This window comes from Rhinolophus hipposideros, assembly GCF_964194185.1.
Source record: "Rhinolophus hipposideros genome assembly, chromosome: 7".
Taxonomy (NCBI): domain Eukaryota; kingdom Metazoa; phylum Chordata; class Mammalia; order Chiroptera; family Rhinolophidae; genus Rhinolophus; species Rhinolophus hipposideros.
The window spans coordinates 91,625,506-91,652,111 of record NC_138053.1 but is presented as its reverse complement, the minus strand read 5'-3'; the positions used below and the strand labels follow the sequence as shown (position 1 = coordinate 91,652,111).

General features: G+C 45.8%; 1 protein-coding gene across 4 annotated transcripts in view; it reads left to right on the top strand.

Annotated features, from left to right (window-relative positions):
• Positions 1–26,606, top strand: part of TRIO (trio Rho guanine nucleotide exchange factor) — a gene marked incomplete at its 5' end in the record, with an annotated part of 321,447 nt that overhangs the window by 125,078 nt on the left and 169,763 nt on the right. For all 4 annotated transcript variants that reach the window (XM_081053954.1, XM_081053955.1, XM_081053957.1 and 1 more), the window contains 4 exons: positions 1,245–1,367; positions 5,379–5,570; positions 12,376–12,507; positions 22,554–22,784. In XM_081053954.1, coding sequence (XP_080910080.1) covers positions 1,245–1,367; positions 5,379–5,570; positions 12,376–12,507; positions 22,554–22,784 — 678 coding nt within the window. The remainder of the gene's footprint in view (positions 1–1,244; positions 1,368–5,378; positions 5,571–12,375; positions 12,508–22,553; positions 22,785–26,606) is intronic.

The following is a 26,606-nucleotide window of genomic DNA, read 5'->3' as shown; positions in this document are numbered from 1 at the left end:
AATGATATCCTTACGCTGTAAGAGTGAAAATTTTACAGGATTATGTTATTGAAAGCAATAATTATATGTGCATATCTCTTGCCAATAACTGTGCTTCCATTTATATAAGGCCAATGGTAGACCATTCAGGTCTGTCATTGCGTGTGTTTTAAAAGTAAAAGGTGAATAATGTGTTAAGAAGTAATAGTTTCTGGGGAAAAGAGGCAACAATTACTTATGGTATCAAGTTTTATTCTTGTGCTCCAGACAAACCCACCAACCAAAGAGAATTCTTGTCAGTTGCCGGCTAACTCAGTCTTATAACAATGCAAAAACAGGAATGTGTTGTAAGCCGTGGACATGGGTGAATTGAGGGCTCTTAATTTGAGCTCATTGAATGTTTTTCATGGACAGGAAAATATTTTCTAAAGTAAAAAACACATAACAAACTACATTAGAAACCTTTGATATGAAAGAACCCTTTTGAAAGATGACAGTCCAGTACTGTTTTTTGGTAAGCTTTTAACATATCTGTCAGTGTACTTACGTTTTATGTAATGCCTCGTCAGAGACACTAGAAAATCTTACTTTCAGTTACTAGAACAGCAGGTGACAATCCCTGGGATTCTGGTTCACGTCCCAAACAACAGTGCTGATAGTCATTTCTTTTCCCTTAAATGTTGTCCTTGCGAGCAGTGTAATTGACATCCATTTCCAGGTAGCCTCTCCACTGAACCTTAAGAGAGATGTCATCATTAATTTTTTTCCTTAATGCTTTTTATTTTTACAGTAAATTTGATTATGTGCATTTATACTTCTCACATTAAAGAACGTCATCTCTCAGTCTTTGGAATTGCTGTCAGTACTCTGAGTACCCACCCCAGGACTATCAATCCTAATTTCACGTAATAGATCTTTAACTGAAGAGTAGTGTGGTCTGTTACTCTGTTCAGTACAGCAGGGAAGATGGGTTGAGAGTCAAAAGATTTCAGTTAGTTCTTAATTAGCCTGGGAGATGCGAATACCTCTTTGTTTATGTTTCTTAATTCCTCATCTGTCAAAGGAACGTGCTAGATGTGTTTTTCTTGTAGATGCTGCAAGTTCAGAACTGCTGACTTCTGAGAAGTCAAGAGTCCTCTGGGCCCGGATGCCTGAGAGGTTGTCAGCGGAAGGATGCAGCGCTTCCTGGGTTTGGCCCGTTCCCGGGCTCAGTCATTTCTCTTTCCGGAGTGATTGATTCCAGGTTGTCTTTTTCGTTCTGGTAGATGTTTGACTGGATCACACACAACAAGGGCCTGTTTCTGAACAGCTACACCGAGATTGGGACCAGCCATCCTCATGCGATGGAGCTTCAGACACAGCACAACCATTTTGCTATGAACTGTATGGTAAGAGACCGTCCGAGTAGACGTACGCTGTAGTGGAAATGTTCCAGCAAACAGTAGGCCTTTACCCGATCACGTCCCAGCATGCTTAGGAGGCTGTGTGTGGGGCCCTCAGAGTTCCTGATTTGGTGGTAGCAGCTGAAACTTCAAGAGTGGGAAGTTCTCAGTGTTGGCAGGGTCTCAGTAGCTTGTCATAAGTTTTCAACAAACAAAAATGAAGACAAGCAAACAAACAAATTAGCGAGACTTGAACCAATTACGTGGCCAGTTCAACATGCCAGGATTTTGGTGCCAGCTCTTGTGCGCTACCTCTTCGGAGCCTGCAGGGACTCCCGGAAAGCTGTTCAGAGGCCGAGCGCGTCCACTGAACAGACTCACTGTCAGTGTGCTGGCTGCCCTCGAAGACGCAGAAATGAGCCAGCCTGCTGCTTACCTCTAGGGCCAACCCCTATTGCCCTAAAACATGCGATTTCTTTCCAAGTTTAACTGAAGGACTGGGGCACAGATGTCAGCCCTGCCTGGAATCCCCGGCTCTCTGAGTTGGTTGCACGTGACGTCCTGGCCCGTGGTGACCAGATAGGCGTTACCGTAGGACTGCATGGCAAACAAACAAACAAAAAAAACAAAACAAAGAAACCAACAGTGAATTTCAAATAGTACTTTTGTTACATTTTTGCAGTTAATGTAATTAAAAACAATATTCTGCAAGTTATATGGTTGCTTCTATAGACAGGTAAGCTTCTAGAACTCTCCTCTTCAAGAACAAGGAGTTTTGCTTTGGTCTTTGACCAGCCTCGTGAGAATTAACCACCCCCAGGCATTGTAACATTTGTTACAGGCATGGACGCAATGTGAAGACAGGGTCTTCTTGGTTTAAATTAATTCAGTAAGATGCCATTTAATTAAAGTTTGGTCAACTAAGTGCTCCAACTTAGGTGGTTTCAAAGATAAGACTGAGCAATAAAATTTTTGTAATAGATGCCATCAAAACGTTTGATATCTGTTGTAGAGTTTGAGGAAGAGGATTTTGGTATAAATCTGGTCATAGATAAGGAGAGCCAAAATGTTTGCTTTTGGGGAAGCTGCCTAGAAGGATTTCTTCCTAAAATTTCTGATCAATTTTTCTCAATATCCTGACACTTCAACTAATAGCGAAAGGCACATTTAGTCCACTTTACCACATACTTTAAAAACTAGAAATATTACAATATATTTTACAAAAACGAGAAATGAACAGAAAATATACGTCTTCCCCACCCCAGCATTTTTAGTGACAGATTTAGGAATCAGCAGAACTGGAAGTATTGTGTGGAAAACAGGAGCGTGGGTTATGAATACAAAGATTTTTAATTCTGTCTCCCATTTACCATGTGGCCTCAGGCAAGTTGCTTAACTCTGAGCCTCTGCTTCCTAATCTATAAAGTGGGGATAATATCTACCTTTCGTGGTATCACATTATTTTATTGTTTATTTATATGTAAAACACAAGCACAGTGCTGAATACATAATAAGTACTTGATAAATGGTAATTACTGTCAACGATGTTATCAATTTAATTTAAAATACTTTTAAAGAAACACTTAAGAGTTTTTTTCTTTTTTAAGTTGAAATATATTTTCTAATTTTCTACAATACACTCCGATTACTTTTCTAAGTTAAAAAGTTAATTACAAAGGAATGTTGTAGTCCTGTCTGTGCCAAGCTGGGTGATGGCTGCTGGGAGAGCTTTCCAGGCTTGGTCCATCCGTCGTGCTCAACACCTCCACGACGTTAGCCTCTGTCTAGGACATTTTTTATGCAGAACAAGGGCCTGTTAACCTTCAGCCCATCCCTGTGTTATCCACAGTGTTTTCAATACTTTTTGACAAAGAAGATGAAAATACTAAATACCAATATGCAAAACTGACAAAGCATATTAAGAAAGCCTAGTAAGGGATACCGACAAGTATGCTCATTCTGCTATCACAGGTATTTTAGAAGTGATGCTGAGAAGAATCGAGGTGTAGGTACTTTGAATGGAAGGAATTGTCCTTGCCACGTTTGAGTCCAGATTGTTTGTTTGAGCTGCTACGTGCCACCCTGTTCCTTTGTCTGACCAGGAAAAGGCATCACGCGTACACTGGTTCTCTATGGTCTCTGACCACAGCCGGCTTGAGGACAGGAAATTAATGCAGGAAACTGGAGCGGAACCTGGGGAGTGCATACCCTCCGCGGGCCCCACCATAGAGCCGTCTGAATAGCCAGTGCTTCTCTGGTTCTAACAGAGGGCATCTGCTAGTGCTGCTCCTAACAGGCCTGATGGGTTGATTCCGCTAAGGCTACCTGTTAGTGCTGCTCCTAACAGACCTGATGGGTTGGTTCCGCTAAGGCTACCTGCTAGTGCTGCTCCTAACAGGCCTGATGGGTTGGTTCCGCTAAGGCTACCTGCTAGTGCTGCTCCTAACAGGCCTGATGGGTTGGTTCCGCTAAGGCTACCTGCTAGTGCTGCTCCTAACAGGCCTGATGGGTTGATTCCGCTAAGGCTACCTGCTAGTGCTGCTCCTAATAGGCCTGATGGGTTGGTTCCACTAAGGCTACCTGCTAGTGCTGCTCCTAACAGGCCTGATGGGTTGGTTCCGCTAAGGCTACAGACAAAGCAGAAATTAGAGGTTGTAGTCAGTCTCCTGTGACTGGAGAGAGAGCGCACATGTGAGAAGGGGCGGTGTTTCTTATGACTTAAAGGGCACCAGACGAGCCAGTGAGGCCAGTCCCCGCTGATTGTGGCCTTGGTCGACTGTCTCAGGCTCACAAAGTGCCCCCTTCCCTCCTACTCTAGACATGTGGGCCTCTGTTAGCTGACTGGAGTCTGTAGATGCAGCCCAGAGGGAGTCTGTGGCTCTGGGATTCCAGGTCTAGGTGACTCCACCTAATTCAGGGTGGCTCAGAAATGGAGTAAAAGAAGGTATGGGAAAGAATGGACAAGTGCACGCTCTAGGACGCTTTCTTAGGAGGACAGGTGAGGTGACCCTAAAGAAGCTCCTGCAGGGGTCCGGGTGCCAGGCAGTGGGAGACTGGCCCAGAGGACCCTGTGGGAAGGGAGGGAGCGAAGGAAAGGTAGAGGAGTTTGGAGTGGTTGGGTACTTGGGTTAGAGGCAAGATGGGGAGCTGTGTGATTGGGGGACCCGTGGAGAGGAGCAGCCGTGTGATGTATCATAGACATCACACATAGATGAAGATCAACAGCCTGGGCTTTGTCAGAGGTGTGGGTCCCCACCCCTGTCTTGGCTGTAATATGACCCTCAAAAAAGATGGAAGGTAGAAAGGGAAATACCTCAACCACTTCTTGTTTTGAAAAAAAAAGAAAGGTGTGGATTTTTTAAAGCCTCACTCCCTTATTTTTTGCAGTAAACTGGTGGACCTGGCGATAGCAATTTCAACAGAATTAGAAAAGCTTGATTTAGAATTCGAACACAGCATTGTTCTGTACCTTGGAGAAAGTGGCTCCATTTACAGAAGATTTTTCAATTGGCACCAAAAAGATGAGTTGGGTGTGTGTAGAAAGGAGAGCTTGTTTCCACACAGATAGCCTTGGGTTGCTAAGTACACGTTTACTGGTTTCTGGGTTCTAGTTAGAAACTGAAATGTTGGGTTCCTGCAGTCCTGGGTGACTGCTTGTCAGCAGGCTTGCCATCTGGACCCTTTTCAGGATTGAAAGCCAAGAAATGAGTAATAGTGTATCTGTGTGCACACATTTGTGCATTTGGTTGCTTTGGGCCTCACAATATGCCTTTCAGCTAGTTGATTGGCAATTTTGCAGTCTTAAAAATAGAAATGGAAACCAATATTTAGAGTTCACGGAAATCCAGGTAGCAGATATATATACTAGTATATACCTTTACCAGGGAACTCTGCTGTTAAAAATATGGTAGCTTTTAAGTGAACAGGCCGTAGTTCAGAAAGTGCTAGCCGTGGCTTCTTAAAGAAGCCGCTTGTTTGCCCTCCCCTGACAGCCCTCTCTCTGTGCCCCTTTCTCAGAACGTGTATGTCAACATAAACCGCATCATGTCGGTGGCCAGCCGCTTGGTGGAGTCCGGCCACTACGCCTCTCAGCAGATCAAACAGATTGCCAGTCAGCTGGAGCAGGAGTGGAAGGCGTTTGCCGCAGCCCTGGACGAGCGCAGCACCTTGCTGGACATGTCCTCCGTGTTCCACCAGAAAGCAGAGAAGGTCAGTGCCCAGGGGGGGCCCCAAGCTGCGAGCTGGTGACGCAGCACTGGCTCCTTGGGTTCCCTCTGTCCCCGTGGCCAGATCCTGAGGACTTCAGGGTAGTGCTTGCCGCACTTAAGAAGCTGAGCCCTGAAGTCCGTCAGCTGCGAGCTAAAACTCCAACTCCCTTACCCCTTGCTGTGCAGCCTTAGGCAAGGGACCTCACCTCTCTGTTCCTTAGTTTTCTCCTTTGTGAAGTGGAAATAAAAGCAGCTGCTTGAGAGGAGCGTTTTACCGTGTAAAAGAGGTGATTCGTACCAGGCGCCCTGCACAGTGCCTGGGATGGATGAGTACTAAGAAGTGTAGCCACTGATCTTTTTCCTCCTTTTCGTTATTATCCCTAATTAGGATGATTGGCAGAAAGTAACAGAATGCCTGCCCATCAGGTGTAAACACCAGAGCCTGGCTGATACAGGGAGCTCTAGTGGGACCATGGTGTCAGACCTGGGGCCTGCCTGGCCTTCCCCTCATGTTGTCAGGACACGTGCCACGCTGCCAGCGCCAGCCCCTCCACCATGGTGTGCAGGGCTGGCTGGCGGTGGGTGTCCACTGTCACTTTGTCAGGGGGGCAGTACTGTCAGAAGGCCCTTCCCCCAGCGCTTCCCCTCCATTCCCGCTGTCCTGGCTGCAGGGCAGGGTGGCCGGGGTGCTTCCAGCTTCTTAGCCCCTAGCAGGCAGGCTGTGCCCGCGCGGGCTGGGGTGGGAAGTGGCTTTGGTTTGTATGGATTCTGACTTCACATTGGCTTCACTTGCTGATGTGCTGTTCAGAATACCTTATTTCGAGAGGGAATGTGTCATGTATGCCTGTGACACTTCCCACACCTCCACAAGCATCTGCTTATACAAACTTGCTTAAACAAAAACACTCTGAAAGTAGCAAAAGAAAAGGGATGAGCTCCTGACTCTGGTGTCCGGTGGTGAAAGTATGCCGGACGGTAAAACACCTTTTCTGGGTGTGGACAAAGAGCATGAGAGCCTGTGGCCTCTGCGAAGACGTTCGGGGAGAGGCCAGTGGTTGCCTTGTTTTAAAGAAGATACACTGATACAGCTTTTTTGGAGATAATTTTGTGGGGAAAACCATATTCATAGGGATTTGCACGGACATTTCTAAGAAGGAAATAGTATTTCTTTAACCTAGAAACAGTCTCTTAAGGAGCGAAGTCAATAAAGGTAAGACAGAGGCCCCAGCTTGCCTGGGATTTTGGCAAGGCAGCTGGGATGTTGTTCAAGACACTAATTAGTAGTGACCTCAGCACTAGAAACCTTTTAAAGTGTGAGTGGAACGTCAAGAGGAAAAACCCAGTCGCCTCATGTGAAAGCTGTGAGTGGGGGCTTTCAGGGCTGTGCAGTGAGGTTCTGCTTCCCAACCTCGTGCACTTAACTAGTTTTATGATAAAGGATCAGTCAGAGCCTGTTCCCCATAAAAGTTCTTTCAGAGTAACAGGACCCCCTTCAGGATAAAGCAGCACTGTGTGCAGGACTCGGGGACCCGCCATTGTGCAGGTTGAGGGTATATCGCTGACTGGAGATACTCTGAGTGGGAAGATGAGCTCCCTGCGTGTGTGTCAGCTGGAATGGTAGCAGAGCGTGGGGGACGGCAGCCCCCTGGAACTGGCGTGGGGGTGGAAATTGGTCGTGGGCCCCCAGAAAGGATGGGGATAAATCTGAAACAGGACACACTGCTTGGGTGACTGGCAGATTGTCAGAAGCATAAGGACACATAGGGAAAATCTCTTTCATAAACACGGCAGGATTCAGAATTGTAAATAAACCCAGAAGATTAACTGCTGCTCTGACCTGCCTGAAAATAGTCTAGAAATGCGGGTGCAGTGTTTCATTATCAAAAATTTCAAACTGGCAGCGAAGTTGAAAGAGCCCAGGGTGTTTGCATTTGGATGAAATTAATGGCAGTGAGTTAGGGATTTGAAGGAAACTGAACTAGGGGGATACGTTATTGAACAGAATTTCTCGGTATCCTGCGTGGATGGTAGCAATGTGCGAAGTGTCCATGCAGATGAAGTGGTCAGAGAAGAAGCCAGAGCCTGGCTTGAGGATAGAGTGGCATCTTGTGGAAGGGGACTGGCATTTCGGATGGAGCTTGACTGCAACTGAAATGTGCCTTCTGGACATTAGGGCACCTTCGGGAAGTGTTTCCTTACCCTCCAGTAAAAATGCATTGTTTATCTGTCTGCCCTTCACTGAAGAAAAGTAAGATCCTTGGAATTCTGATACATGGAAGACGGTCACACCCACTGACATAGTTTTCCCCTTCCCAGGAGAGCAGTCACAGGACTAGGTCAGCTTTGTGCCCTCTTTTCAAATGCTTTGCCTTCCAGTTATGCTTAAGCCGTTTTCATAACCTCAATAGAGAAAGGACCACAAACTTGGATGTCACACGTTAGGTCTCCATCACTGCCACTTCTTTGAGCCCCATGCAGAATTCTCATTAAGAATTTAAATCTGATAAGCAGGACATATGGCCCAAATATGCGACCCCATGGTTAATGGCCTTCCTGAGGGAAGCGGTCCCTGCCAGGACTGTAGCTCCCAGCCGGGGAGACGTGTGCCCTGGGCGCCCAGCCTGGCTCCTGTCTCTGTGGGTGTTCTCGTTTGGTGTTTGCTTGCGGTTTCGTAAGCAAATCTTGAGGTTGAAACCCGATGAGCATGAAGTTTGGTGGGTGTTACGCTTTCAGAAGACGTTCAGCCAGGCATTCTCATGTCCTCTCCGCAGCGAAGGCTGTACGGGATCAGAGTATTAGTGTGCAGGTGGAGACACTACCACTGTGTCAGCAAATTGACCGGCAGACAGTGGAGGGGCTCCAGCTGCACGTTGTTTGCTCACATGGTATAGCCACTGGACGGCCCCTTTGGATCAACAAGCTTCCATAGCCGATGTTTTTAGTATTACCTTTTATAACACAAAGATTTAAAGTGACTTGGTTGTTCTCCACCTTAAAATCTCCAATTTTTAACTATTAGAAAAAAAAGGCAATCTAAAGCCGCACTGTCCAGTGTGGTTGCTAATCACCACATGTGGCTACTGAAGTTCCTTCAATTAAATAAAATAATTTAAAAATAGAATTAAGTTAAAATCCGCTTCCTTAGTCACAGTATCCACATTTCAGATGCTCAGTAGCAACGTGGGGCTAATGGCTATTGTACTCGACCTCACTGCAGAAAGTCTCTTAGTGTTGATAGAGGTGTATACCTTCGGAGAGAATCGCAAACCTGGTCACCCGATTTTAGCTACAACTTGAAGGGCCTCTCATTTGGTAATAGCCAAAAAATAAAGTAACAACCAGTATTTGCATAATTCTTTAAAATTTATAAAGCTCCTTAACACGAAATCTCATTTCATCTTTAAATCAGGCCAGCGAAGTAAGTGGGGCTAGTGGCATATTCTGTTTGGGGAGTGATTTGCCCATCTTCCCAAAGCTGGTCTTTTGTTTTCATCTGTGACAGTCCTTTAGTTCCTGAAATAATAAATTGAACCTGTCTTCTCCAGGCTACTCTGTTGGACCTGTCAGAGCTGGGCTCACAGTGGAAAATGCTTCATGTGTCTTGTGATTTCTCTGGGTTGAGATGGGAGCCCATCTCCCTCAGAGGCACCGGAAGGGGGAGTGTGTTGGTTCAGACTCAGGGAGTAGAAAAGATGAAATAAAAAGTAGGGTAGTATTTTCTAGAAATGAAAACAGATGATAAGGAAATTAGAAACAAGAAAGAAAAGAACACTGAAGTTTGAAGTCATATATACATTTTACATGTGTATATAAAAATATGACCAGTCTTAATTTTTCCAAAGAGGAGAAAAGACCTCTGGATAAGTATTTTAAAAGTTCACATTCTAGGAAGTTTCTGTCCCTTTGTTTCCGAAACCAGGCTAACCACCTGTGCTCGGCTCCACTCCATCACCAGGTGGTGGGAGCGAACTTCACTAGCTGTGAGGATGCCAGCTCTGGGTGGTAGGGGGCGGAATAACCCAGAGAGCCGAGCTGCCCCCAAACCAGAAGCCCCTGGTCTCAGCAGATGGAGATTAGTGGAATAAATAAATCTGCTGATTAGTGATTGAAGCTCACCGTTTAAAGCTTATATATTAACCGCTCTTCCCTCATCTGCTTGCGTCAGTTTTGCAAACCTGCCTCCCCGGACTCCTTTCACCTTGCACTCAGCCGCACTTCTCAGCAGTCGCCATGTGCTGAGCCCAGAAGCCCCAGTTCTGACGCCGGCTCCTGCGCTGAGTCTCTTGCTGTCTCCTGTCTTCACTCTCAGTCTAGCCGGATGCTGTGTGTTCACATGGTGTGGTCTTCTGAGTATTGAAAGCGTCAGACACGAAACTGGCTGCTCTGATTTTGCTAGAGTGTAGCGGCCACCTTCTGACACCGTCGTTTAGAAGCGTCAGGCTCGGTGGTAGGCAGATTTCCCGTGTCGCCACCCCAAATGGTATTTTTCAAGATGGTGTGTGTGGGGTGGAAAGTGGCAGAGTGGTCAGAGGAGATTTTAAAGAACATCCAAGCGCCCGGTCCACCATAGTCATAAAGCACATTATCATACTGACAGTTTCTAAGAGGTTCTGTTCTACAAGTACCTGCTGAACTGGGACACCGGACTTGACCCCAGCGTGCTTTCTCTCTGTGGAAGACCTGTTAACACCCTTTTCCTCGGCTCGCTACACGGGTCAGTGGCCCTGGGTCCCGATGCTCTGCGTGTTTATCCCTTCAGAAAGCGTTCAGGGGCTGGGGCTTGCCCTCTGGAACCTAGGGTTGCCATCTCATGAATAAAAGACTAGAAGTTCTGTCAAACGATGGCCAGGTTTATATCCGTCACTGGGTATTTTAACCAGTGAATGTAGATGTGCAGAATTCTTCTTCCACGAGATTTCCACGTGGCAAGCCATCCTTCCCCAGGTGTTAGCACCTGGTTACATTTGGTGACGGAAGTGTAATCAGTACCCTCGCAGGACAGTTAAGAAATTACAAGTAAGCTACTTTACCACAGGCATATATAAAACTTGTCGAATGTTTCTCTTTACTGGTTGCTTCAGAAATTGGAGTTGAATGTATCTTAATAGTTATTTTGATACGGTGACGTGACATACCGCATTAGTGTGTCACTTCTGCTGATGTGAGGTATTACATGACTGAAACTTGTCTTCACCATATTACATCGGAAGCATTTTAATCTTTCTTCAGAATGTGTCGTAACTCTGTTTTGGGCATTTTGTAGTGGCCAGTGTGCAGGAGCAATTAATTGCTGACTTGATGCTTTATTAATGATGATGGTTAACCTCAGTCAGTTTGTGTTTGAAAAAGGTTTACAATAACTTAATAATTGGTGTTACATGCAGTAATGGAAGCGGAAAGAGAGAATACTTAGAATCATATTGAGGGAACACTGCACCTCAGAAATACTTAGAAATATGGCTAAGTAATAGTCCTACATGCATATGCGGAGGGGGAGAGGCGTAAACTAATTATTAGTATTAGTACTTCCATTGCCTCGATGATGTTGGGAAGACTCCATACCAGGGGCCAAGGAGGATATTCCCCTGTGCTTGCGTCCATTTAGTCACGTTTGAAGCCATCAGAAACCCCACGCTATCAGATGACACTTAAGGTCATATGAATTGGTTTCAGGTGCTAAGATTTGCATGCAGCTATTTTTCTGAGCTAATACGTTAATAATAGAGGGATTTTCATAAACATTTCTTACCTGGGTGGTATGTATATTTTAAGCTCCTAAAAATGTGATAAATACCTGGGAGGTTATTCTCATACATATTTTAAGAAAATCAGCACATTCCCTGTGTGTCAGGTCAGTCACCCCATTTTATGCAGTCACCCTCTGCGTTCCCTGGTAAGTAGGAAGACAGCGAGGAAGGAACTGGAGTGAAAGAGGTGAAAGCCAGGGAAATGTGTCCGTGTCTGGCTTAATTGAATTAGCGTCTTTGATTGGGCCTCCTGCTTGTCTTTGACACTTAATGTCATGATGGATGCTGATAGGATCTCCCTAGGAATTTGGCGGAGTAGTTTCTCAGTATTGATGAATCCTGGGGGTGCGGGGGTGGCAGTGGAGAAAACTAAGGAGAGGTTGGGATGGCAATCTGCAGCTGACACCCTTGTTTCCGTGCAGAGTGGGAAGGACCTGAGTGCCTCCTCAGCCTTCTCTCAGATTGCGGGGTGGGGTGGGGGGAGAGCACAGGACAGCTGAGGAGTTCAGGGGCCTTCGCTAGGTCTTCTTTTACTCCTGTGTGTATTTGCTTTTGAAAAGGTAGAAAAATGGGTCCTTTGCTTTTCCTAATGTTAGGTGAATCATTTCAGCTATTGAACCATTTGCATTTTAAAGTCAGGAAAGCAGGGAGGCTGGACTACAGCCCCGGAGAAGGAGAAGCTGCACCTTCCTGAGGCTGAGGCTGGAGCCGGGCCTCCGCTCTCCACGGCTCCCAGGGCAGGGCAGTTGGCAGCCTGACTTCTACGTGGAATGGGAGCATGATCCGGGATGCCCCGAGCCGATAATGCAGGCAGAAAAGCTCCTGGTGCGCTCCCAAGTGTGGCCCAAATGTGGGTTTCTGGGCCCAGCCCCAGTTCTGCCAGAACCCAAACTCGGGCGGAGTCCAGGAATCCAGTTAGACTCCCAGTGGCCGTCTGAGAGGGAGAGTCTACTGTACTCCGACCTTAGACGCCCTCAACTGCCCTTGTTTCAGAAACAGCCACTTCTCACTGTCAATTGCCACTAACGGACATAATCTTTTTTCTTTTATTCTTCCAAGTACATGAGCAATGTGGACTCGTGGTGTAAAGCGTGTGGCGAGGTGGACCTTCCCTCGGAGCTGCAGGACCTGGAGGACGCCATCCATCACCACCAGGGGGTTTATGAGCACGTCACCCTGGCTTACTCGGAGGTAGGCACCCTCACCTCCGCCCGCTACTTCCGTGCCGTGTCGCAGTGCGGAAAGCTGAGAAACAGCGAAGCTTTGGCCAGCCTGAAAAAAACGTGTGATTTTGAGTTAAACTGCAGTTCTATTGTAACTCTTGAAGCCAAGTAGGCAGTGAAAGACAGTAAGTCAAACAGGATGGTGGGCAGTGAGCAAACTTTTCACATTTGTGGATTTCTATTATTAGAGTGCTTATGTTTTCATCTGCTAAAAGAAATGAAATTCCCGTTTCTTGTCTACATGTATTTAGGAAATATGTGCTGTTCGGTCTAGTCAAGCTCTATTTAATCTTCCTGAACGAAACATTGTAGAAAAGAGGCTAACCTGATTTAGCCTCATGGTCTGGATTACAAAGCGCACACTTCTGTCCAAGTATGTAAACGGACCTGCTGTTTTAGAAATCTCAATCTCAGCGTTGTGTTTTCTTTATCGTTTTAGGGTAACTTGCTTATTTAATATATCCCTGTTTTATGTTCTAGCACCTTCTTCTGGGCCAGGCTTTGTGATAAGGACATCATATAATCACATTCTTAATGTTCAGAGCTCTGGGGCACGTACTGTTATTCACCCCACTGTTAATCTCAGATGAGGAAACTAAGGCCCAGTGACTCAGTGACTTGTGCCAGGTCCAGGGCTGTAGGAGGTGGTGCAGGGACAGGACCCCCAGCAGGCCCATTCGGGTCCCCAGCCACCACCCCCTGCAGCCGTGTCACGTGACCCGCTGGGCGCAGACATGACGACAGCTGCAGGTGGGCCGCGGCGCCTCACCCTGTCCACATCCCGGACGTCTGGCCTTTCACCAGCTGGCCTGATGACACTGATTAAATTCCTGCAGGCGAGTGGGGAGTGAATAGGAATTCTCTGTGGGCTTGCTTTATGCCTGATTTCCTCCGTTCTCCTTGAATCGTGAGCTCGTATAATACTGTGTATGCGAATGTGGACGATTACGGTGCAACTTTAATGAGAACGTTCCCCCCCGGCTAGCAGAGGGCTGAGCACAGTACATGTTTAATAAAAGTTTAAATCCAACTCTTCCTTGATTTGAACTACATCCACTTGTGAAGGTTGTGGGGAGGAAATTGGCCGTTTGCTTGTCAGTCTGGCACTTCCTGCTTCACCAAGCAGCTCTGTCACGCTCAATGCCTTGGGCCCAGGTCTCCTGTCCCCTGCAAAGGGGTCCAGGAGGGCCCAGTGGTGAATAAACAGACGCCTGATGCACTTCACATGCTTCGGAAGGAATGTGGTCAGTCAACTCTCCTGCCCCTGGAAGCTGGTATCTATATACGTGGTCCTCTCGTCACCTTTATGCCTAACAAGATTGCTGTTTTATTAGCACCATTTTGTGTTGTCAGTGGAATTAAAGAATAGTCAACTCTGTATCACGCTTCTTAATTTTGCATCTAATGCTTGTTAGCTAATTTGATTATCTACTTTATTAGGGACTTACAAATAAGTGATAGACTTTTCTGTAGTACAAATGAAAATTGAACAGATTTGGCATTTTTCATTATACCGTTTTCATGAGGATTTTGTGTTTCCAAAAGCATTTTCTTTCCCCAGTGTACCATCCCTGTGCATCTTCTGATTTTGACCTCTAATGGAAAGGGAGGGACCCTGTCAGCCATGCAGTAATGAGGCCTTCACTCACCTGCTCACCAAAGGTTTTCTCGGGAGCTCCTTTTCGATGGCAGTGGTAGGTTCCAGAGCGCTGTGGGTTGACGAGCTTGCACACAAGGAGGTTGGCAGGAGCTGGGCTCCAGTCTTGGCCTGCATGGCTTACGTGGGAATCAACCTGACCTGACCAGTGTCATCCTCTGGTGCCGCCAGCCCGTTCCGGCTGCCCTGTGCACTGGTAGCACAGTACAGGATTTTCTCTCTGTTACCAGTACATTCTATAAAAAGGGGCATCTTGACGTGGGAACTTACGTGTACCTTTGGTGCAGTTGCATTCAATTTCAAATTGGTACTAATAATTAAAGATAATTTGATGGCAAGTAAACAGCTTCCCAATTTTGATGTCTAATCCACAATTTTTAGCCCAAGAACATGTTTACAACTGAGCTATAAACTCAAGGAGACAGTAATTTGAACTGGATGAGCAGAAAAGACTTTGAGTGGAACAGAACAATTTTTTTTGCCTTTTATTTAAATTTTGAAATAATTTCAGGCTATAGAAAAGTATTAGACTAGAACAAAGAACTTCCACACTCCCTTGGCCCAGATTGCCCAGTTTTTAATATTTTACTACATTTGCTCCACTCTCTGCCTCTGTGTCCAGCCATCAGCACATCGGCGGTGATCCAACACGACCATCCTACCCACAGACTCATTGTATTTCCCAAATGTGTCTCCTGTCTTTCTCTCGCCTGGCCCTGGATGCTGTCCAGCAGCAGGCATTACAAGGGTGGACGGCTCTGCTTTGCAGTGGAACATTCTTTAGTGTTTCTCTGCCTCATGCCTTTGACAGCCTTAGGGAATACAGTCCTTTCATTCTGTAGCCGTCCCTCAGCCTCCGGCCCATTTTCATGGACTGACTGCCCCACGCCCACCCCCTGTGTCACAGCAGGGGCTCAGGGTGGACCCGTCCTGCAACTGGTGATGTTAACTTTGACCTCTCCATGAGGTTCAGTGTCCGCAAGGTTTTCCCTCAAAAACACCACTGAAAAATTTGTCTTGGATGAGCATTTCGTGGGGAGATAATGCTGATGATGACACAATGTCTGTTCCTCAGCAGACTTCCCTTCGCGGTCTTAGCACCCTCTGGCGATTCCTGCCCATATCAGCGACACTATGACGGCCGTCTGAAGGTGAACATTTATTTCCATCATTTTTTCCATATTTATTAGGTGGACTTTTCCAGCATACGGAAGAGCTTTATTTTCTCATTCACTCATTTATTCATTATTTCATTATAAACGTACGGAATCTTATTCTATCCGATGGGTTATAATCCAGCACTCAATTTCGATGCCTAAATTATCCACATTTGGCCAGCAGGGGCCCCTTTTTGGGGTTTTTGATGTCCCTATCGTTATTTGAGTATCACATCCAAGCATAGCAGTGAGTTCCCAGGCCCATCTTGTTCCTTCTCTGCCTCGTCCCTGAGATCAGCCATCTCACCAAGAGGTCTGGTTCCTCGTGCATTTGTGTGGTATTTAGAAACTAAGACCTGGGTCTGGAGAGTGCTTGTTTACCTGTGGCTGTCAGGGCTTCGTGGCCCTCTGAGCACACAGGGTCAGGAAACATGTATGTTGATGCGTATTCATCCATCCATTCACGCGTCCTTCCATCCACAACTGCTGTTGTGTCTGTTTGTCTATCTCTGTTTTAATACTGTGTGTGTTCATACTGGTATTTCCATTTCTAATCCCATACATCAGGATTCTTTGCAGCTTTTCCCATTCTGTTCATAAATCCCTTCTCAGACAGCAAGAAAACTGGCTTCCTTGATCCTCCGTATATTAATTTATTTAATTAGTGTATTTGCTCAGTCTTCTCAATCTCCCAACCTATCTGTCTTGCTTCTCTCAGCACCCCCCTGCCCTCCCACCTCACTTCCTTAGAAAGCCTAACCCCATTTTTCTCCATGTCAGGAGGGGAGGGAGAAGAAAGACCGGAAGGGAAGTCTTCTGTAAATGATCTTTCTCTTTCCTAAATCAGTGCTTTTCTAACTTGAGTGTGCCAGTTAAAAGTGCCGCTTCTCATACTCTACCCCCAGAGACAGTGACTCTCCGTTTTCAGTGGGTTTCCCATAGTGGTTCCGTGATTGGTCAGAACACACACTGAGAGACGGTCCTACCCTGTTTTAAAGGGGGTGTGTCTGCTCAGGAGACATTTATCCCCAGAAATTGACCCCTGCTATGGATGCAGCGTCACTTAGGAGTAGGAAATTTGAAAACAAGGCTTTTCCTTTTGATCTCCCTCCTTCCCTCTCTGTCTCGCTTCCACAATTTTTTGTCTTTAAACAGTGTCTATAGTTTCTAGTCTCTGATGATACAAGTTTGCTGTGGGAAGCCTTTCCAGCACTGTTTTTCCAAGACACAAACGCCTGCTTTTCTGTGTCCCGTGCCGCCTTGTTTGTGTTTCAGCAGCAGGAGCGGACCTGTGCCGTGTAAACGTCCGCTTGCTTCAGCTTGCCAGGTTCGGGGCTCATTGCCTGCTGTCGGTGATCACAGCAGAGTGAAGCCATACAGAAGCTGGGGGACGCTCGAGTTTTAGCAACAGCGTATAGAGTGGTCATTTTTAACATTTTATTAGAAGGAAGCAAACTCATCAACTCCTTTCTCAACAAACTGAATTTATACAAATGGTTGTCATCTCGGCATGGCCATGCCATCCTGTACCACCCTGAGCACTGAGTATGTGACTCGGGAGGTAAGCCTGGGTGTGGGTGTCCACGCACCTGCCGTTGGTCTTGGCCGTGGCAGCTGTGGGCAGCGGTTCTTGGAGGGGAAAGGTGAACGGCCACGTTGGCGTTGCCCGGCATGGACGCCATGTGACTTCAGGGTTTTGTTTCTGCATCAGTTTCTCAATTAACAGGTATGCTGACTTACTGCACACTTCAGCAGGACCTCGTGGAAATGACTGATTCGCAGCCTGCTAAGCTGGTCGAGCTCCTTTTTTAAGCCCAGGATAAATGGGTGATGGCATTATTAGTGTTATTAGCATGCGAGAAAAACAAACAGCAACATGAGTCACCTGGGTAATAAACTTACTAGAATCATGTATCTGTGATGTGTGGGAGCTCGCCCACCTTGCTGCAGAGTAACTTCTGTAAAGTGGTTGTTTCAAAGCTTCAGTAGGTATTGCAGCATTGCTGTAGGTAGGGCTGCGGGAATCAACGTTTGGCACAACATCAGAGCCAACTGACCGTGCAACAGTTGCTCTACTTCCCCCCAAACTCAACTTGAGACCTTGCAAGGGCTTGAAATATAGGAGCCAAAAAGCTCAAGCTCCAAGTGGCGTGTACAGAACAGGCGTGCTCTCTGCACACATCTGACCTTACTAGTAGCTACCCCAGCAGACTCCTTTGGTCTTTTGGTTTTGGTTTTTCCGTTCTGACAATCCTGGGCTGAGGTCAAACATGGTTAGATTGATATGATTTTGAGGAAGAAACCTAATAGCCGAAAGAAGGATGGACCTCTAGAAGCTAATGTCTAAGAACTTTGCCTAGAGAAAGAACCATCCCAGAGGCAAGCCCAAAACTCTGAAGGTGAAGACGCTGCCTTCCCTCTGTTGCGTGGCCTCCTTGAGGCATAGGAAAATACTTCTGCCTCCATGGGACCTTTCTCAAGGTCACTGGCCCATGTTACTGGTAGGAGCTTCGGCGTGTAGCCCTCTTATGATAGGCTTAACCTCCTTCCTCAAAGATGAAATGTTTGACCAAGGAGTATCAATCACAGCTGCACAATAAGCTGGGTACTCATTTGATGACCCTTCACACTCTTTCCTGCTTTATTAGGACCTTGATTTGAGAATAATGACGTAAGCGTGGGAAAGAGTAGTGGTGGCAGTGAAACCATGCTCACCAAGGCCTGTGCTCTGTGGGCCATGGCCCGCCAAGCCCCGCAAAAAACCCAAAACAGACAATGTTGGTCTGAGTCGATGCAAATAGTGTAATTCATTTCATAAAAGCTTTGAAGAAGGACCACTGTTTCTTTATGATGGAGAAGAACTTTTCCTAGTACTTCCAGACCTACAGCACTGCATTTGGACCTAATCGACATATCATAGGCCATATTTGGTCTTTGGATGCTGGTTTTTGTAACCTTAAGTGACAATCTCCAGATACTATTTCTTAGCTCAGAGCAATATTGTTTCTTCGTGCAAATGAAGAATATCTCTGCTAGAGACTCTTAGCTCTGATCTGCTTAGTGGGAAACAATGTGCAAGTACCAGAAATAAGTCTCTGTGAGGTTCGGTATGGGACGATTTTAGGGTGACAGAGAATCCCAGTGACAAATCTTACCTGCAGTTGTGATGAAAAGTTAATATTCAAGAACCACACCATTGTGAAAGAGTGTAAAGAGTTAAGTTTTCTCTTAAATATTAGGAACAAACATACTTTGGATGTGGTAAACTTGTAAAATGTAGTGACTTTTTTTGCATTAGTTAGTACTTGTATTTTCTTATTCATTTAAGTATTCGAGGGTGTTCGTGTGGTTATAAAGTGTTAATCTTTGTAAAATTGTAACTTGCATTGCCATTTAAGTCCCCAAGTACTGTTGTCCAAGAAAAACAAAGCGGAACCTGAAAAAAATGAATCAATTTGATCTGTTCAAAAATTACAGAAGGTAAATTTTGCTTTTATAAAAAAGTTGATTTTCTTTTTTACAGCTATTGTCCCTTTGTGGGACAGGGTTTGATTGCCTAAAAGCTAGAAATACATTTTTAGATAAAACATATAACTTAAGCAAATTAATTCCTCTGGTCCTGTAGCTAAGAAATCTGAAACTGTATTATATACCATAAACACATGCATGTAATTTGTTTTAGTACTTAAATTGTATATGAATGTTTTAGTTGCTATTTACTTTTCAATCTCTTAATAATTTTCTTCTGGTTATTCTGTATCATTTAAAAATCTTTATTTCTCTACAATAGAACAGTATTCATACAATTCTAGCATATTTTCTCCCTACATACTACTACAGTACTTGCAGTGACAAAGGTGTTTTGCTAACAGTTACTAAAAATATATATGATACCCTTTATGTGCTTGAATAATACCTGTTAAATTGACTAATCTATTCAAGCTACACTGAAACAAAATAGAATTATTTCTGAAAGGTTTCTTGGAGAAACGTGGTACCTGAGCACGCATTTGGAGTTGCGTGCTGTCTGGTCTTAGTGGATGCAAGAGGTGTTTCCTTGCTCAGAATCTCCTGTTCCTTCTGCTGCCACCTCTTTAAGTGATGATACCAGCAGTGGCACCAGCAGAGGCACTGTAAGTCCTGCTTACAGCCAGGAAAGCAAAATTTGCTTAATGAGTTGTGGTTTGTTAACGAATTTGTGTTCTCATACTCAGCCATTCCTCACCACCTCTCCATCATGAGCAAGCATGGCGTTCTAAACCCGGTAATGAGATCTGCTCTTGAGCTCTGTTAAACAGTTATGCAGCCACCCAAGGAAAGGCAGAATCATTGGAATATTCTTGCTCAGATTACTTATTCTTTCTCAGTAGTAGAACATTAATGATGTTACATGGATGCCTTTGGAGACTAGGTGAGCACTGGGAAACCACTTGTCATCTTGTGTTGCTGGTTTAAGATCCAAAACAGTGGCTTAAGATAGAGGGTTGCCTTCTGTCAGTGGAGAAGTCCCAAGGCTGGCTTTCCAGGACTGATGTGAGTAAGGATCTCTGGATCCTTTTTGTCTTTTCATTTTGCCTCTTTAGCGGGTGCGCTGCTGTCGTTAAGGTTACCTCAAGGTCGTTAATAGCTGCTGAAGCTCCGTGGCCTCTCCATCAAGTTCTTGGCATCAAGGAGGTGAAAGAGGCACGGGGGAATGAGCATGCCCAGCTGCCTGAGCAGCTTTCCTGGAAGCCCCATTTAACAGGTGTTACTTCTGTATATTGGCCACTTCTGTTTCTAAGCAAGGCTGGGAAATACAGTTTTATAGCTGGGGTGTTCTAGACTGGAGGGGTTTGGCTCTCCAGGAGGGAGGGGCGGGTGGACTTGGAGAAGGCAGCTATCAGCTTCTGCCCCCCCTTCTGGTCTCTACCCATCTGACACACGTTCACCAAATCGTGTGCTCTGTGTACGTTTCCTGCCGTAGGTGTGTTATAAGGAGTAAGACGTAGAGGACATGTTCATAAGGAGTTCTTTCTAGGCTCTGTACGGGGTGAACTATGTGAGTTGGAGCACTGGTTCTCAGTCCTGAGAGAGGCTGTACCCCCACTGGTTTAACAACAAGTTAATGATGCTTGCTGAAATAAAATGTATGGATAATAATCTATGTTCACATAACATTTAGATGTGTGCATATGTAAAGTACATATATGCTGCATAGAAATCAGAGACAAAAGGTGCTTCACGATGAAACGTGTTTCAGTCCATAAATGCCTAAGTTAGGTGCATATTAGAAGACCAAACAATTAGACATTCAGATGCTGGCTGCATATGTCAAACTATTGTGACGGTGGCAACTACAGACGCACGCTGGACCTGTGCTAGATTGGTGGCTCCCACGCTGAGAATGGTGTCATTGTGCTGACATTGTGAAAAAGCAACTCTTGTCAAGTTCTAAGGAAAACCAAGCACTGCCTTACTTTGATTAATTAACATGGTAACAGCCTTCCCAGAAAAATCAGTGTACATTAGAGTAGGCAAGAAACACAGAAACACGGTGGGTTTATGTGTTAAATAGAGTCTTGCCGGGATAATTACAGAAAGCAGGACACGCCTTCCTTTTGAGGTAATGGCCTGCCTCTGACTCCGCCACAGTAAGTCCCTCCCCCAGGTCCCTCTCGGAGCCTCCCTGCCTCGTGGTGCTCGTATCAGAAATGCCCAGTCAAGTTCAGTGACTGCTGGGGCAGCTCCCTGCTTCACAAAGAGGACGTACGTTCCTGCTGGTTTGGTTTTCACACGTGCCTGACATTAAAGTCAGTGGTCCAGTTGGTTCTTGTGTTACCTGTTATCTTTGGTTATGTCTCCTCGGCCTGTTTCCACTTAGGATTTGCCGTCTTGATATACGGGTACTAGAGCAATATTAATCTGTGAAGGCTGACAGCTGCATTTATAAGGAGCAGTCAGCGCTTCCAACAAAGATCTCAATATCAGGTATTGGGAAAAAAATATGTTCCATTCCACAGGACTCAACGTTATAAGAGGATTAAAGGAAGAGATCAAAAAATTCCACAGGCCTCTCACTTGCCCCCAGATTTTGGTTTCTAGGGGCTTCCCCTCTTTGCCTCCCCCCTCACCCATGATTTCCCTCCTTCTCTCTGTCCTGAGGGTTTCCCTCCAGACAATGTTTGTTCCTCCTTGCAGTAGAAACCCGAGGTTTTCAGATAATCAGATGTTGTTTGTACACCTGAAGCTATGATAATATTGTATGTCAGCAGTAATTGAAAAATACATTTTTTAAAATTAGAAAAGAGAAGTATCTGAGCACAAAGAGCATGGTGATGAGGCCTTACTTAAGAAGTCCTGGGAATCTCACAGTGCAGTTGCTTTATGTGCCACGTGCCCTTTTAATTGTGTGATTGGGACATATTTTTTCTACCACATCCGACATAATCATTCCTAAATCCTAAAAAATCACTTAAACATGAAAACTATGAAACGCTTTTCTTGCCGTGTTCCACCCTCACGTTTTCTTATTCCCTTGGTTAGCGAATGCTTTCACTTAATGGTACTTTGGTAGTTAGCTGTGTAGTGTGCACTGGGAGCTCTTTTAAAAGATGATGGCATTTTAATTAACATTAGTTTTTAAAGTTAATGAACCAAATAAAATGGCATTTAAATTTTTCTCTTTGTGAAGTAAAATTGCTATCCCACTGTCAGAAAGTTTTTGTGCGTCTTTCTTGCCTGTTCCTAAATTATTACCTTTTTTAAGCTGAGGTTTCAACATTCAGCATGAAAATTTCGCTCCACTGTGATGCTGTGTCCTATGATAACACAGTATCTCAACATGAAATCATTCAAGTTTTAATTTACAGATATCCCAGCAATGCAATTTTAAATCAGCTGATTTATGTCATTTAAGACAATATGCTGTTTCTTTATTAAGAATAGGTCCTACTACAATGTTTTATGATGTGAATGTTCTTTTAATTCAGTGTTTTACCACATTTGGCTATGAGGTGTCATTGGATAACGGATGCATTTGTTTTTATTTTGCTCTTTATAAAACGTGCCTTGAGTAAAACGGTGGTGTGTGGGTGTGTGAGTGCGTGTGTGCACGTGTGCACACGCAGCCGGGGCCAGCCTGCAGCACGGCCTGGGCTCGCACTGCGAGCCTCGGGTCTCCAGCGGTCACTCGCGGCTAACGGCTCGTGTGTTTGCGGCCAGGTGAGCCAGGACGGGAAGTCGCTCCTCGACAAGCTCCAGCGGCCCTTGACTCCCGGCAGCTCCGACTCCCTGACGGCCTCCGCCAACTACTCCAAGGCGGTGCACCATGTCCTGGACGTCATTCACGAGGTGCTGCACCACCAGCGGCAGCTGGAGAACATCTGGCAGCACCGCAAGGTGCGGCTGCACCAGAGGCTGCAGCTGTGCGTGTTCCAGCAGGACGTGCAGCAGGTCAGTCCACGAGGGCTCTCCCCGTAGGGCGTGCCACGGGCGCAGTGGGAGCCTGGGGAGGGCGTCGTCCTGCTGGGCGTGTCTGTGCCATGGGGAGCGGAAGATAAAGGTGGGAGGAAAAAGCACGAGCGCACGCGCACACACCCCCTCCTGGGGAGTCCTGCATCCTGGTGGGCGTGCCCGAGTGGAAACGGGAGGTGGGAGACTGCGCACGCCCACACGCACGCCCTTTGCTCGCCATGAGTGAAAGCGGCTTTGAGAGCGCGTGCTTGGGCTGCTCTCAGCCAGACTAATAGCTCGCGTGCATGGCACACGCGAGGTCACGCAGGGCCTTAACTGCAGACTGAGTTTTGTTCCTGAAACGGGTCATTCCCAGTTATGTCTGCTTGGGAGAGTAATGCCGGCCTTGCTCATGCCAGGTGTTGTCACAGGTTAAGGTCGGCTGCCCGTTACTCCCGCACTCAGCTGACCGCGCTTCCCTTCCCTCCTGGTAGTGCAGTCCGTGGGGCACGGTGGGCGCTTAAGACATGACTGTTCATGAAGAGTGGACTTTTGTGACTCTTCCCTTCTAAGCACTGGACATCCCTTTTGTTGTGCTTGTTACAAAACTAAGAGGAAGACCGGCCCCCATATTGTTTACCTCCTCATTGTGGAATAAGAATTCATCCTGCTTCCAGGCTTTCCGGGGTTCACACTGGGGCACATCAACTATGATACAGCTTTAGTGCTAAATAAGGAATAGTTGTGTCCTTGCCCGATCACGGGAAATGCGAGTGAGGTGTCGGTCCTGGGGAGGAGGAATCCGGGAGGTGCAGGTGGTGTGTCCGGAACACAGCGGCCCTTCTGGAGGTGCAGGCGCCCAGGTGCGTTGTGCAGACGTGCCCGCGCGGGGCTGTCACACTCCCCGAGTGTCGTCTGAAGGCGAGAGGTTTTCTGCTGAATGGGCCGCGTTTGGGGAAGGTGTGTGGACTCTCCATGATACTGACCATCATTTTTCATGCAGCAGGAATCTGGTGAGTCCAGAATTCTTTTAATTGTGCCATAATTTTTAATTCTCACGTACTATGACTTGAATCTACGTACGTTTTTGAGTTCTCTGAAAGTTGCATATGTAAAGTGCCTCAAGAATGATGGTTATGATGTGATTCATGCTTCTTTACAATGTTTAGTCAAAGAAGATAATTGCCAGGGAAAGTATATAGAGCAAGGAGTGAAGAGGGAGGAGTCACAGCCTAGGAGTTACTGTGAGAATGAAGTTGTGAGGTTGAAAGCATGAGTACTAGGTTTTCTTAATTGTTCAATCATTTTCATAAACCATGAAATGTTAGTAGTTTAAATGTAAGTATTGAGGATTTTCTTGCCTACCTCTGTCTCTTGGATCAAGTGTTCATTACACATCCCTGGACTGACATTCTCTCTGAGCTTGTGTCTGAAGCAGTAGCAGGGACTCCCCCTCCTTCTTTCACCCCCAGCTCTGATGGCTCCTTGGGGCCCCAGTCACATAAGAAGCCACTGGACTGTTTATGTTGGGGGTGCGGGAGGGCGTGAGCAAAGGCAGCCTCTGGGAATAGCCTGGGGAGTCTAGCCATTTAATTTGACACCAAGTACTTAAATGTCCTTGAATTCGAAAACAGCAAATAATTAATTTTTATATGTAGAAAGGTAATTATGACAATAATAGGCCAGTTCTTCCAGCTAGCTTTTTTTCTCAAGAACAGTAGGTTGGGTAAGGTGTCTGTAGGAGAAAGTGTTTTGCAGTACACAATGTGTACATGGTTCTGTTAGCATTCCATACAAAACAGATAATTGGTCTTTAAGGGAAAGGTGTTGTTCATTAAATGATGGGGAATGGTTTGGACTTGTTATGCAAACAGGAAATTGCTATATAGGCTTGACTTGGGGAGCAGGGAGCAAAGTTGATGAGATGAAGTAAAGCAAACACTTTGCCTTAAAGGAGTGCAGAGGATTGTGTTTCTGACACTCAACAAATTATACAGCATGTGGTAATTTTTGCCATTTGAGCATGGAGTAGGAGAAGGAAGCTGAGAGGAAATGGGAAAAAAAACACAAATAGTTGGACTTTAGCCAACTAGAGATACCACAAGTGGTTATTCTTTGATTGTTTTGGGTGATGAAAAAGCATCTGTAAATACTGTTGAGAAAAAACAAAAGCCACTTACCACACAGTAGATATGGAATGAGGACATTTTTATGAAAACAACCCACCAGACATGTGAAAAACTACTTGGGAAGAATAAATGTTAGACTGTTAACAGTGTACCTCTACGAAGGGAACAGCGGGAGGATGGCATGGGGAGTTTGCTTAAGTGGTTACATTTTTTGCTTAAGTGGTTTTGCTTAAGTGGTTAAATTTTTCAGAAAAAGCAAAGGCAATTTCATAATTTCTATATGGAAGGAGTTTCGATGGGAGTCTAGTGCTGTGTGTGGGTCCGGGAAGCTACTTTGCATAATACTTAGCATTTGTCCAAATCAACAGATGGGGTGGGAAAGTGGGAAATGTGCCCCAGTACACATACTGGCTACTAGCCAATATTAGCCTTCCTCGCTGTTAACTTAAAAATAAAGTCCATTCTCTGTCGTATTTCCTGATCATCAAATTGTGTGTATATTCCCGTGGTTTCTCTTTACTGTTAGAGCAGCCCTCAGTGGATGTTTGGTTGAATTAATGAATGGTTGGGTTACTACTAAGCAGCGTTTTTAGAGTATGCTTCAGTTTACTGTAACAGGATAATTTATTTTTGCTGTGCTCATCCAAATGGGATGGCAGTTTGGAAAGGGTTCCTAGCAGGATGCTATCAAACCCGTTTTCCTACTCTCCGGTTCATCCCGCCCACCTCTTGGATGGATGGGATCTAGTTACTCCAACACGGCAGGTGAGGTAAACAGGCCCTGGAAATCTGCAGGCAGACTCCCCCAAAAGAAGCCTGCTGAAAAAGCCTCCTGCTTCCCCAGTGTGTGCGAACGTCACCTCCTCTGAGTTATGTCTTGGAAGAGCTTTCTCCAGGTTGATGTGGGGCCATTAACTAATATTCTGAAAAGATGGGCAAGCAAATCCAGTCCACTCTAGAGTCTTATCATCCACACTTCGTTCTTTTCCCCCCCAAAATATCTATGAAGAGGTACAGAGTTAAGTATGTTGAATAGCTCCAAGTTCTCTTTTCTCAAGGCATCGTAATCTAGTACGAGTAGATGGCGTAGGAGTCTGGTAAATTAGACCACAACATGTTCCGATTTAGCATGTATGTCTTTGTTTACTGTTATAATTTCTCTAAGGCATACATTTGAGTCATACCCATCACAATGCCACCGGAGTGAGGGAGTAAATAGAACTAGCTACCCTCATCTGTTATCTCCCTACCTTGTGCATGCACTCTGAGGGGACATATTTATGCCTCAGCAACTTGTGCAAATTTGGGGGTTCCTGAGAGCTTTGTTCCTATTCTTCTCAAATATCAAGGGACTAGTATACAAGGAAAACGAAAAGTCCTGTAAGAGAGGTGCACGTAACAGTTGCCTGGGCACCAGGACAGTCTTCGTGGGAGAGGCAGGGTTTGAGCCCATCTGTGAGGGGTGGGGTAGAAGGTCTCAGTAGGTTGAGGAATGGGCAACGGGAATTGCAAACAGACCAGAGACATGAAAGCGCAGGGCCTGCCGGAAGAACAGCAGGTGGCCTGGTGTGGGCAGAATGGAGAGGTGGGGAGGCATGAGCTGGGGCAGCTGCTGGAAGGATGACCTCCCGACGAAGGCTGGGGACTTGTTTCTGTACGATGTAGGACACCATTGCAGGGGCGCAGTGAGCCG